Genomic DNA, 13,187 nt, shown 5'->3' on the forward strand with positions numbered 1-13,187 from the left:
TTAAAATTCTGATCCTATTATAGTGTTGGAACATACCCAAACTGCTTCCCTAATCTCTGAAATGTTACTGTTCTCTGATTTAGGTGTCTGTGTCAAGAATAAAAATGAAGTATAACTGCTCGCAGTAGACTATTTCCTAAATGTAATTTAGTATTCACTAAGCACCGGCACTTTGCAAATAGCTCTGAGGCTTTCCTTCAAAGTTCAGAGCCCCAGCTACGCCTATGGAGTGAGGAACACCAAGGAACTCGCTCCCAACCCTGTTGTGCCAAAGACAGGGCTCTGATAAATCGTGCTGATCTGGCACAGGGCAGGGCATCGGCCACCAAGGATTTGGTGACTGAGTCCCCTCCTCCCTCCCTGCCCTACCGGCCTGCTTGGACCTCCTTGAACCGACTGCCACCCAGCAGAAGTTTGGGAGAGATAGAGAAAGTAGGAGGGAATGCTTAAGGAAGTTACTTCTGGGGGAAAAACAACAGCTCTATAGGGGGCTTGGTCTCTAGAGCTCATTAACACCAATCACAAGACCGTCCAAAAAAAGAAAAGGAAGGTGGTTGTTTAAAAGCCAGGCCAAGTCACTTTACGCAAGATCTGTAATTCATTAATCCGCCCTGCCGCAAACCTTGAATGGATAACTTGCAGTAGTAATGGAGATGGGCAGGTCCACAAAGTACCAGCGTTTAGAATCTGAAACTATGCAAGTTATTACATTACTTTGGAACAGAAAAGGCCCGAAAGTATCTCCCATCATTGTTTTGGGACAAATGACGTCACGGATAAGAAGTCATTTGTCTTCGTAAAACTTCACCCCTGCCAAGAATCTGAATGCGTATGTCATTGTGGATCTCTCTCCCCTTTCCCTCGCTCTCATTCTAGCTGCTTGTAATTCAGCATCTCTGGCAGTAAAACACAGTATCCAACTTTGCTTTCAAACGACAGACCTCAGCACGCGCTGTCTTGGAAGTAACCTGAGAGGTTAAAGAGGAAGGGAGAAAATGGTCCTTACAGAACGGTTTTACACCACAGGCAATTCATTTTATAAAACCCACAATGAAAGTTTTCGCTGCTGAAAGAAGAGGCACATAATTATAGGGACAAATTAACCTCGTTAAGAATGTTCAGCCTGGGGTAGGGAGCAGAGAGGGGACGATTTGGCTTAGCAAGGCGGTCTCTAATGTTCATTTTTTTGTCTGCTTTGTGTGTTGATTTCATTCAGAGGTGAGCCATCTGCTGGGCTGTGTTTCCACGACATTGCATAGAGATAGGGGACGGAGACAAACAGACACAGAATATATATAAGGTTACCACACAAGCACACACAGTTGCTATACAAACAGACAGTCTGTCCCAGGCAGCATCCTGATTCTTAATTACTTTAATGTACACTAATATTTTTGAAGCCAATCAAGAGGCGATGAGCCACTCTTTCCCTGACTCCTCTCCAAGTTTTCCTCCTTGTGAATGTGAGTCTTCATTTTTCTGGCTTGCAAAGATATCCAGCTGGAGTCATTTTTATTAAGATGACCTCATGGAGAGCCCAGGAGGTGGGAAAAGCCTAAGAGAGGCTCATAAAATGGCTCACCTATTTCTTGGAGTGCCCAGAGGTATCTGCCACAAAATAGTTGGTCTTTGCCCAGAAAAACACAAAATCGTATGTCCTATAATCATCGTGCCTAGTCAAACATATAGATTCCCACTTTCCAAATTGCAAATGGATCGAATTCCATAAAAACCAGCAGCCAACCTCATCTCTTGTACCCACAACCTATATTCACAAAAGTGACTGCCAGGAAAGTTAGTGATGGTGAAAGATGGTCATGTAACCAGTGTCCTGCGACTTGCTATTTATTCGTCGGAGTTGACGCCAACAGACATAACGCTGTGGGTCAGGACTCCCCAAGCCGTATTTTTCCAGTGGTCAGCATACTGGCAGGGGAGAAATAGGGCGACAAACCAGATGTTCCCAAGATAAGGCAGATGTTATCGAGATAAGAAGTGTAAAACACTCTTTAACGGAGGTGTGATGAACACACACACACACACACACACACGAAACTATTTAGAGTCCCTGCAAGATAAGCTGACAGTAGAATTTGCAACTGAAGCAGCACAGGCTGGGTCAGATTGTTGCTTCCTGATTTGTGACCCTCCAGGATGAGCATCTCACTGATTTATATCCAGAATTTGGAATTTTGTGGTAGACTACAAATGCAAAGATAAGTACAACATAAATTTTTAAAATACTCCATAAGTCTCCATGAGTTTCAACATTCTTCAACGTTCCTATGTTACAGCCAATTATCTCCCCACTTAAATGGCTATTATTTTCTAACTTGAAGTCTATGTTCTCCATAAGTGCCATTACCAAGTGTGGCAAAAATCTGGTTGCGGGCCATAAATTTAATTTAAATGACAAGCACTTATTGATTGCAAATTGGAAATTCCAGAAATCTTGCAGAAGCGATTATTATAAATTATTTCATTCTCTCCACATAACCGAGGAGAATTTATGCTCCTGATGATTAAATTCAGGTGAGACGGGTTTTTTTACACACATTTTATTTTCTGTTTGTTTTGTTAAAATTCCAAGAGGTTTGCCATTCATAGAAAAGTCTGTCCGACCACGGGCACAGTCAGAAGCAGGAATTCATTACCATGGAAGGCTGCAGAATTTCCTCCAAGGAGACAAGTGAGAAAAAGCAGACACCATGCAAATTGGAGGATTGGGTTAAAAATGTTCTGCCCAGAGGCGGCAGGGAGATGGAGAGCCCCTTTGTAAATGGACTCACAAGTCTAAGAAAATGCTTCGGCTCGTAAAGGTGGGCAGAAAGTTAACCAGGAAGGTAGCCGTGAAGTTCTGATTCTCTCTGGAACATTTTCCAGTTAGCATTCTTTTCACCTCCCTCCCTAACCCAACTCATATTCATCAGGGCCGATGGAATTTTCCTTCAAGGTATTTCAAGTCTTTGTTCCCTAGACACCATCCCTTCTGCTGCTGCGTGTCCCTTCCCTGCACCTGCATCGCACAGGGTTGGGAATGTGGCTGGGCCTGCTATCGAATTTCCCCTACTTTCCCCCTGTCCATAGTTCTTGCAGCTATCGGAATGATCACTCTTAAATAGCATCTCCATTATAGTACTCTGCTGCTTTAAAAAAATCTCTAATGGCACCCTAATTCCTACCTACCATGTAAACTCTCAACATTTGTAACTGGGTCCTCAGGGCCAGCTTATGTTTTGTACCTACCCTAAATCCAAATGTACTACCACTCCTGTGTTTCCCACTAATGTTCATTTTAGTTTGAGTAAACCAAGCTCCTCGCCTCCTTACTCCCTCTACGAAAACACTTCACTCTAATTCTCTTACCGGCCTCGGTGACATTATTTTTACCAGTTCCCTCCTTACCTAGGATACATACACATGCACTCACATGCACACAGTCTTGCGATGTTTGCCAGTGGTTAATATATATAATATATAAATAATCCTATGTATACAAGTAGACATGTGCATTGTTCTCCCATTGGCTAATAGACATGAACACACACATGTATATGTATATATGTATATGTGCACACACCCAGTCTTGCACTGTTTGCTAATTGTTTTGCATTTCTCCATTTGGCCCCTCAAACTTCTTTTATTTAGGAAATAGACCTTTTGTTCTTTATAAGTAAGCTTCACATTCTCTAATGTAGGCCATACCATTAATAAATATGTGATGGTCAACTCATTCATCATGCTCAAAATATTTATTGAGCACTTAACTTTCTACTGTTTTCTAAGACAATTCTAGGAAAACGTCAGTGAACAAGACAAGCAGGTTCCAAGCTCCCAAAATGCTCACAGTCCATGGAATAACCAAGATTGCTTTTAACTTCTTGATAAATACAGAATGTATGCCCAGTTTAGAAAGAAATAGAATATAACTGAAAGTTTAAAGAAGAAATGTAAAATCTCTATTTCCACCAGAATGATCAATATCTGGAAAGCTTTTAGCCAGCATCCCTTTGGCAGCATATAGAGGACACCTTATAGACAACTGACAGGACACTGCTCCCCACTTCTTGACTTGTAAATGCTCCGAGCATCAGACCTTGTGGAGAGTTCAAGCAGCCGCCCAACGTGAGCGCTGGCTACAGCTGGGAGCCTTCCCTCCCCATTAGCAAAGGCGGGCTTCAGAACATACTACGAGTAATGACCTAGAGATAACTACCTTCTCACTCACCTCGTTCCAAAGAACCCCAAGTAGCTGTGTTCCTAAGTAGCAGACGAGTGCATGAAAGACGCCCATTAAAGCAGGCGTTAAAATAAAGCAGGGGCAAGGCGGCCCACAGAGACCCAGAAGGGGCAGTGGACTATTTAAACTAACCCCATGCCACCCACCTCTACACAGGGCCATGCTGTAAAAATAGCCCTTTATTCTCCTCTTCAAACAAAGCACAAAGGCTGCACAGGGAAGGAAGTTATGTTGCAATATTCTGAAACATAAATCTTGCTCCCAGCCAGTCCAGGGACAGTATCCTGTTTTCCTGACACATGGATCAGATTCACTGGAGGCCACGCTGATAGGCCTTGTGTCCTGTTTTTCTAAGTGGCTTCTGAATCATACCTGGTTACCTGCATTTGCACATCCAAACACAGGTTGTGCAAGCAGGGAGCGCTGTTTGTGTGTTCAGTTACCCAACCAACGTGTACAATTGCGTGTTGTCACACCTTGGTCCCTCTCAGGAATTCACTCTTTCCCAAATTGTGACATTCGATTCCATCCTTGTTTAACTCCCAAAGTTACTTAAAAATTCAACTTAGACTCAAAAACCCTTTGAGGCAGCATGGAGGGGCCTAGAGAGTATGTATTATGCTAAGTGAAATAAGCCAGTCACAAAAGACAAGTATCACATGATCTCACTCATGTGTGGAATCTAATAAACAAAATAAACTGAAGAGCAAAACAGACCCGTGGAAGCATGGAACAGATTGATGAAGCTCAGAGGTAAGGGGGGACAGGAAGACATTAACCAAAGAATATATGCATAAATGCATAGCCCATGGACACAGACAATAGAGTGGTGAAGGCCTGGGGGTGAGGGGCAGGGCTGGGGTGGAAGGGGTCACTGGGGGGGAGGGACATCTGTAATACCTTCAACAATGAAAGTCAATTAAATTTTTAAAAAAGCATAGAATAGGCCAAAGGAAGAAATCCCTATTTACTCCAAGTTTTAACATCCTGTGACCCTCTCTGTAGCTCTAAACACCCCTTCCTTTCTGCTTTGGTCCGACATCAGAAGCCCTGTGTCCCATTTCCAGGGGTGTCATCTGTGAATCAGGGAAAAGGGTCTAACTCTCCCTGCCTCATTTTATTCTCGGAATCTGAAGTAGGTAACGCTTGTTATTGGCAGACCAGACGTGGCAGAGACCGTGACTGTTTTTGGCTTGCTCAAGTACAAGGCCTTCACAAATGTGATGAGGCAGGGTTTTGGGAGCTGGAAGGAAGGGAGCACAGGTTGAAGTCCACGGTGGGAGGTTTAAAGGCACAGGCTCTGGGAACGAACTTCATGGAACATGCAGCTCTGGTAGAGGTAACACAAAGCCGCGGCCACGCAAGGGTTACTTTGCCACGTATGGACCTTCGTCGCAGGGGAAGACACAATTTTAGAATTCCACCTAAGCTCGCCATGCACTGTTTTTCCTCCGTTACAGAGAGAGATGCCTGAGTTTAGCACTAGAGGGCAAAGAGTAGAGGCATCCGGGCTGTACACAAATGCATGGGGAGTGCTGCTGTTTGCTGCAGTGTTGTCACATAACCCTTCGCACAGACCAAGAAGAATGGGTCCTGTGACATCAGAGAAAAGTGCTAGGGGATTTGTCTAAACAGTCACTTTTGCTGTCTGTCACTAGAAGAATTCCTGACATATCAATCCCAAGGTCCCGGGCATTCTGATTATTTTGTATGGTTTCTGATTCTTCGTACCCTATCCCTTAACTATGTGTTCTCTCAGAAATCTGACCAATTCATCTTCGGTGTTACATGGAGGGGACTTTTAATGACTGTTTCTTTGTTTTTTTATGCAGGGTTTCTCAACTTTAGCAACGTTGTCATTTGCAGCCAAATAGATTTTGTTGTGGGGGCTGTTCTGTGCATTGTAGACTAGTTAGCAGCATCCCTGGTCTCTACCCAGCAAATGCCAGTAGCACCCCTGCCCCCAGTGCCAACAATGAAACACATCTCCAGACATTGCTAAATGTCCCCTCGGGAGCAAAACTGCCTTCAGTTGAGAACCACTGGCTTAAAATGACCTAGTGATAGATTAGAATAAATGAACCTGTGTCTTAGAGCATTGAAAACAATTCTATCAGTGGTACAAAGTTATATAGGGAAACAGAAAAGAATGTCTTTGTGTAGATTAAGCATCTATAGATAACAACCTAGTCACTGAACCAAGTCTCCCCAGGTGTAAATGGGGATTGCCTGGCGCAGGGGCTACAACATGAAATATGGGGCCACAAGGTCAGGGAGAAAGTTGTCTTTTTTGAAAGCAGCCCACCAGGGAGGTACCGACTACCACACCATCTCCCCCCGACCCATCGCCTGTTATTTATTCCCCAACCATCGTCTACAAAATGCATGGCATTCGCCCAAAGTGGAATAGCCGATTTTCAGATAAGAGGTCTATAGAGATGGACATTTCCAAAAGTCCTGTTTATTTAATGCAGCATGACTTCAAATGGGCCTGTAACTTGACAAGTGTACGGAATGAGGAATGTTCAATATACCAGTTCTAACCAGCCACGTCCTCGCGTGAACTTTCTAAGACCCGGCTGAGAAGCCTGGGAAAGTGTGACTAACCGCAAACCTGCAGCATTTCCTGCACCGCATTCCCCCTCCCAGCCCCGCCTCCGGCACCGGCACCGGCACCGTAAGGCCTCTCCTCGGACCCACGACAGGCCCCAGGCGTGTCACAAAACCGGGGCCATCGGCAGAACCTACAGCCACCTCAGCTGCCCAGCTCTCCCTGCTCATGTCAACCAACACTGAGAGGAAAGATTCTGTTCTATTTTTAAATATATTGAGCAAAGAAGCAGCTTGATATGTCTTTGTAAAGGATGGCTGTCACCCAAATTCACTGTTACTCTATTTTTATAAATGATATCGACTTCGAAGTCAGATAAATTGGGGGTTCAAATCCCAGGTCTTTATTTGTCAACTGTGTGATCTGAAGAAATCCCTTCCCCTCCCTGAGCCTCGGTGTCTGCAGATGTAAAGTGGGGATGTAACGGCTGTGGTGGGGGATGAGTGAGATGACACACAGGGAGCACGCGTGTTCCCAATGCCGGCCACTGTGTGTACTCCTGTTGTTATGAACATGACTACATCCACCACTCGCTCCTGATCCAACCAGCGCTTCTACGTGCTGGTGGCTGGAAACACTCGGCAAACATTGTCAAATGGGCTTTCCCAGTGACTCCACTTCTCAACCAAGTGACACGGAAGTACAAGAAATGCCTCTGCTGGTGGATCAAAAGTACGTTCTAAGTGCTTTGTGTGGAGCCTGGCACATAGTAGGCAGAACGTGTTAGCTGATGATGGTGGTGCTGGTGGTGGTGAGACTGGAAATTAGTGGATTTGGTAACTTTTTTTCAGTTCACTTGCCAGAGTACTCAGTGTTTGTCCCTATACGAAACCATTTATTCTGGAGTAAATGAGTACCGATCATGTGAGAAAGTACTCTTTTCCCTCAAAGTAACACTCTAATAAGGTAGATTAATATTTTTTTATTATAGGGTAGGCTTATAATAAGCATATAGAGCCTGGGAGATAACTTCCACAACTGAAAGGTAAATAAATTTTGACTAATTTATAAGTAAATGTTAGAGCAGTTGGGTTTGAAGTTTCCAAACTATATAGAAAACAGAGGGATGGATCAAAAATATAATAACAAATTGCTCACCTTCTTTGTGAAACAAATAAAGGTAGATATCTAACGTTAATTTTTATTAGGCCCCATTTTCTGTGGGAAATAGGGATAAACAGGTTTAGACTTTTGTTCTTCTTTGTCACTAGTTCTTTCACAATCCCTTAGTATTTCAACATAGTTTAATGCACTCTGTTGTGGGTCCTTAGCCCCTTAATTCTAAAAAAAAAAAAAAAAAATCCGTGTGTTTTCCAAACACTGTTTTTCACAAAATAGGAAGTGCTGAACTGTGATAAAAAGTCTTTTGAGGACAGCAAAGTAAGAAGCCATTATGCTTTCAGGCCAATAGTCATGTTTGTCTGGCCCAGGCCAAGTTCAATGGGAAATTAATTTTCACCAAGGGGTGTCCTTACCTCAAATATGTTTGAAGGTTCATTGTTGTACTGGTTGGATATTATTTCTGATTGGTCACTGCACCACTTGAGTCCACCCAAAAAGCTGTCTGTATCCAAGTCGTTCACGTCTAGTTCAGAAAGGTCAAGTTCAGGAAGATCTGGGCAAAGAGGCTGGTCTTCACCAACCAGAGCAGCACACTGCGGGAGGCAGGAGGAAAAAAAAAGCTTTCATTAACTTCAGGAATTTATTAAACTGCAATAGCATGTGACAGGAATTAAGCCTGGTTAATGCAACGACACCACCAAAGCTGGTTTCCAGGGTTTTTCAGTCACTAGAAACAACATCTTAAATTCTTTAAAGCACTTTGCTTCCAAAGGATACTTTGCCTGATCCATTCCACCCAAAATTCTACCTCCAAATCCATGTTTCCTTGAAGCCTTCTCTGACTTGTCTAGTTGGAAGTCTGCTAGATTTGTTTCTTGCCTCTTTGATAGTCAGCACTTACCGAGTTTCAAATTGTTTTCTGTTTAACCACATGCAAAATTTCACTCTACCCTTAGAGTATAATCCCTTTGAGGGAGGGAGACAAATTTGATTTTACCTTGGAACTGACATCATCCATAACAAACACTAAATAAACAACTGCTAAATGAAAACTAGAACCTAAGAACTCTACTAGGAAAACCTTCTCCATTTACGCTCCTTTTCACCATTTTCATCCATATAATTCATTTAGCAACTAATGATGCAAAGTCCTCTAACTTGTCCACGGTTCTCTTGAATTGTGATTTAAATCTTTTAGTCTCACTTGACTTTTCATGAACTTATGAACTTGATCTCAACCAGGTCAAACTCTAGCTCTTTGTGGTAAAGAACAAAAATAATATTTTTTTCTAAATAACCTTTACATCTTTCACTATATCTAACACACAAGTTAGATATTGTGTGTGTGTGTGTGTGTATGTGTGTGTGTGTGTGTGTGTATGAGATTGGGATCACCTGACATCTGGAAAGAAAAATCACTATAGCATATCACAACTATATTTTTAAATTATTTATGTATTCCTAAACTATAAGTGAATTCAAAATAAATTTTCTTCAGTGTTTTAAAGATGATTTTGATATATTGATAGGTTTACAATATGCTGTATTGTGGCTGCGCTGCTTGTCACCAAGGCTATCTTAGACATAGTCTTTCACCTTCTTGCATGAAGTAGGTGGCCTTTTAACTGCTCCTCACTGTGGCTTTTTGAGGAAAGGGGACCCCTTACCAAAGAGGTCATCTTCTAATCTCAAACTGGCTATCTGACTGCTGATTCCCCACTGCATACTGTGAAGAACCCCACAGAAACTTCCTACTGCAGGGATCTCGTGATACCTGAGACATGGGATTTGACCCATCCACAACGCCAAGGTGTCTAAACCACCAGGCGCCCACTCTGCAGTGGCACCCTCGTGGCCCTGCCTTCGGGGTCAAGAGAGATGCTGGGGAGTTGTTCACATCCCGGCAGCAGTTGGGCATCAAGCTGAAGATCCTGCTTGACATTTAGATTTTAAATAAAATAAGTTTTCTGCAGATACCGCTCTCCAGCACCCCTGTCATCCCTGGCAGGCGACATCACATGGGTCACATGCAGCAGTGTGATCCGAGCTCCACGCTGGGAAGCAGCTCCTGGGTAATGGAGTCAGCAGTGGGCAGGGGAGGCTGGGAGGTGCCTGCAAATCGCTGCAGTTCTTGCCTAAGACCACCAGGCCCAGTGAGATCCTCAATGGCAGGCACAGCGCCAATGCAGAGAAACGGCCCTCCTCCCCATCAAAACTCTTTCCTTATCATTTCATTCGTCTTTCCTTTTGCACTAGCCAAGTCAGGCCAAAGCTACAGATCAGTGTACTCGAGTAGGTTTATAAGTAAGGGGGGGCTGGGCTGAAGAGATTTCATTCTGGCGCGACGTTCGCGGCTCGTTTTGGGTGTAACATTCCCAGTCTCGGTTCTGCCCGCACTGCTTTTAACCTCTAAGCACAAACACACCGCCTTAACTCTCCCGCACCACGACCCGGTCGGAGACGAGGGGATAACTTTTGCAGTGGTGCGAGGACTACTAGGAGTGCGTCGAGGAACAGCCCTTAAAAAACCACACACACACATCAACAACAAAGCAGCAACAACAGAAATCAAAGTTAGGAAACGCCAGACCTCTACATCTGGCTCACGTTCCTGCAGTGCAGAGCGTGACTCAGAAACCTGCTTTGGTGCGCGGAGGTGTCCCAGCAACCCACCAACGGCGGGCCCACTTCTGCGGCCTCTCCCTGTAACCGCCCTCCCCAGGCACGGCCAGTTCAAAGCCCTTTACCCTTTCCTACATATGCATTTGTGCGGAACTTTTGAAAACCACTAAGAAGATCAGATGGATTTTTCTGTGTATGTATTTGCTGTCATTCACCTATTTCTTCCCTTCCCTTCCCTCTCTCTCTCATGTTCACGTTGATGCCATGGCTGAAAACTGAGTCAGTGCTTTTGCCACTGTTGACATGCTCGTAAAATCAGTGCTTCTGAATGTGGCATTCTCCTGATAATCTAAAACACATTAGTGGGAGCAAGTGTTCCTGTTCTTCATTTATATTTGGTCTTTGGATGATGCCAAGCCTACCCGGCTGGGCCCTGTAGCTGTCCTCATCTGCCACGCTGATATTTACTGCTTCCCTATACATCTGTAACAGGTGTGTTTTATTACAGTGACAGACCCACATTCTCCTGGCTCTCTGCAGCTATGACAGCCATTTCACTAGCGTAGCCTGGATTTTATAATAAGATTTAAGGGGATAAAGCAGTTACTAAACACAAAAGGCTAATTATTGTATGTTCTTTCACCCCAACAGACTTTTCTCTTAGTTAAGGAGCAGACAATAAATTAGCTTAACTGCACTGATGATAATGAATCATTATAATTAAGTATAATTCTCCATTAACCTTTCAGAGGTTTTTGTGCCATTGATGGTAAATTTTAAAGAGAGAGAGAAGAAAGAGTGGACTTGGCCACATTAATTATATTAATGAAAAAAAGAATCACACTTCTTAAAAAAAAAATTAGTCAAGACGGGGGCAGGGGGCAGGGCGAGGGGCAGTTCAGGATGACAGTCTTAGCGGAGTGTCCGTCACGTGAACCGTCTCTATCAATCTTAGGAACCTTACTGCACGTCACCTCCGTCCTAAACTGTGAAGCACCGGGGACTCCGAGGGGCTGTAGTGACACGGGCCTTTATTAACCAACGTGCTGTCCTGTCATTATGGGCAAAAGGGCATCGTCTGTTTTAGGATGACAGCAAACATTAATGAGTCAAAAAATGAAAGCCGCCCACGCTACCTGCTGCTCGTAATATTTTAGACTGGCGGAGGCGATTCCCAGAGCTGCCGCGGCCAAGGCAGGGCTTCCGGCAGCTCGCGGCTCCCCGTGCGACAGACAAGCAACGGGCCAGCCTCAGCCACCCGACAGCTCAATCCCCGGCTGGGCGAGCAGCCTGAGACCTCACCTCCTCAGGACAAAACCGAAAGGGCCACTGTCCTGAATCGTCCTGACGCTGATTTAAAATGACTCCAGCAATCCCAATGATTAAAGTCAAGCCACCGTATTTCCATCTGATCTAGTTTCTCCACCAACTCCCAGCAGCATCAGGAATAATACTTGATGAAAAAATGAAAGTACAGCAGCTGAGACCCACACCGCCAGCCACGCAGCCACCCACAGGACATGCCAGCCGCTCGAAGACAATTAGGACTTTGGAGCCACTTACAACCCTGACTCATAACAGCTACAGGACGTAGGAATGATCCATATCTATCCCACTTTCCCAAGAAATCACAACAAGATAAGAACCATTAAAATCCACAAACAGGACCTGCCACGGCAAGGAGCCCACATCTGCAAACCCAGCAAAGAGTTAAGAATCCAGGGCATGCCTGGCTAGATAGGAAAAATGCCCTCGCAGCTGGCCTGGGCCAAATTATTTTCACTTTAGATGAGTATCGCTGCGCCACAGGAACATCTTATTTAATCAAATCACGTGTGGCTCTCGACCCTCCCCCTTACCCTACGTGCCCCCAGCTACCCAGAGGAAGCACTCGCAGTCCTTTGCCAGATTCATTGTTCGCAGCTCCGAGCCTCCGCGCACTTCAATTCGGTTCCATGTCACCAGAGTCCACAGAAAGTTTCACTTGTTTCCCAAGTTGCCCAAACTTTCCGAGAACACTGCATTGTGCGGAATGCAAACACGCCAGGTCCTCGCACCCCCGCCAGTCACTCCAGACTCCAGAGATGACGATGGAAACGCTTGCTTTTCCCCGGTATGAATTGTAGCCAGCAGAGACTGTGGAATTGATGTATTGCCGTCTATTTTTACACAAGCGGCGAGCAGCTCCACACACAGTCCTGCATAAACTCTATTCTCTCTCCGGCTTCAGGCAGCTCTCCGAGGTACAGCGAGATTTAACCGTTGGCTTCCCTGCCACCGGCGTGAATGGAAAACCTTGCACCTTACTTTTTTTTTTTTTTTCTATTTGCTGGCCAAATCTTTCAACTGCACGGAGGAGTTTTAAAGGAATCAGCGTCGTTGTTTTGTGTTCTGTAAGAAAAGCGATCTAAAATAGCCCAGCAGGATTATTTGGGATTTTTGAGTTCTCTGTCTGATGAACACAGAGACATGAGAAAAAAAAAAAAAAAATTCCACACTGGAGTCAAAACTGGCTCTATTTGAGAACATCCATTTTAATATTTTTATCTTCATCTTTTTATAAATAGAAATGGCATTTTTCCAACCAGGCCACTAAATACCACTGGAAAGACTTCAGCTCCTGATTCATATCAATATCTTAGAGCATAAATA

General features: G+C 44.3%; 1 protein-coding gene across 8 annotated transcripts in view; it reads right to left on the minus strand.

Moving 5' to 3' along the window:
* PPARGC1A (PPARG coactivator 1 alpha) overlaps positions 1 to 13,187 on the minus strand; it is a gene marked incomplete at its 5' end in the record, with an annotated part of 599,914 nt that overhangs the window by 79,715 nt on the left and 507,012 nt on the right. For 6 of the 8 annotated variants that reach the window (XM_081129079.1, XM_081129083.1, XM_081129078.1 and 3 more), the window contains one exon: positions 8,327 to 8,506. In XM_081129079.1, the coding sequence (XP_080985205.1) occupies positions 8,327 to 8,506 (180 nt within the window). Of the gene's footprint in view, positions 1 to 8,326; positions 8,507 to 12,394; positions 12,764 to 13,187 lie in introns of those variants that run through there. The other 2 variants (XM_081129081.1, XM_081129084.1) reach the window with 2 other exon arrangements.

The sequence above is a fragment of the Miniopterus schreibersii genome (assembly GCF_964146895.1).
Source record: "Miniopterus schreibersii genome assembly, chromosome: 1".
NCBI classification, from domain to species: Eukaryota; Metazoa; Chordata; class Mammalia; order Chiroptera; family Miniopteridae; genus Miniopterus; species Miniopterus schreibersii.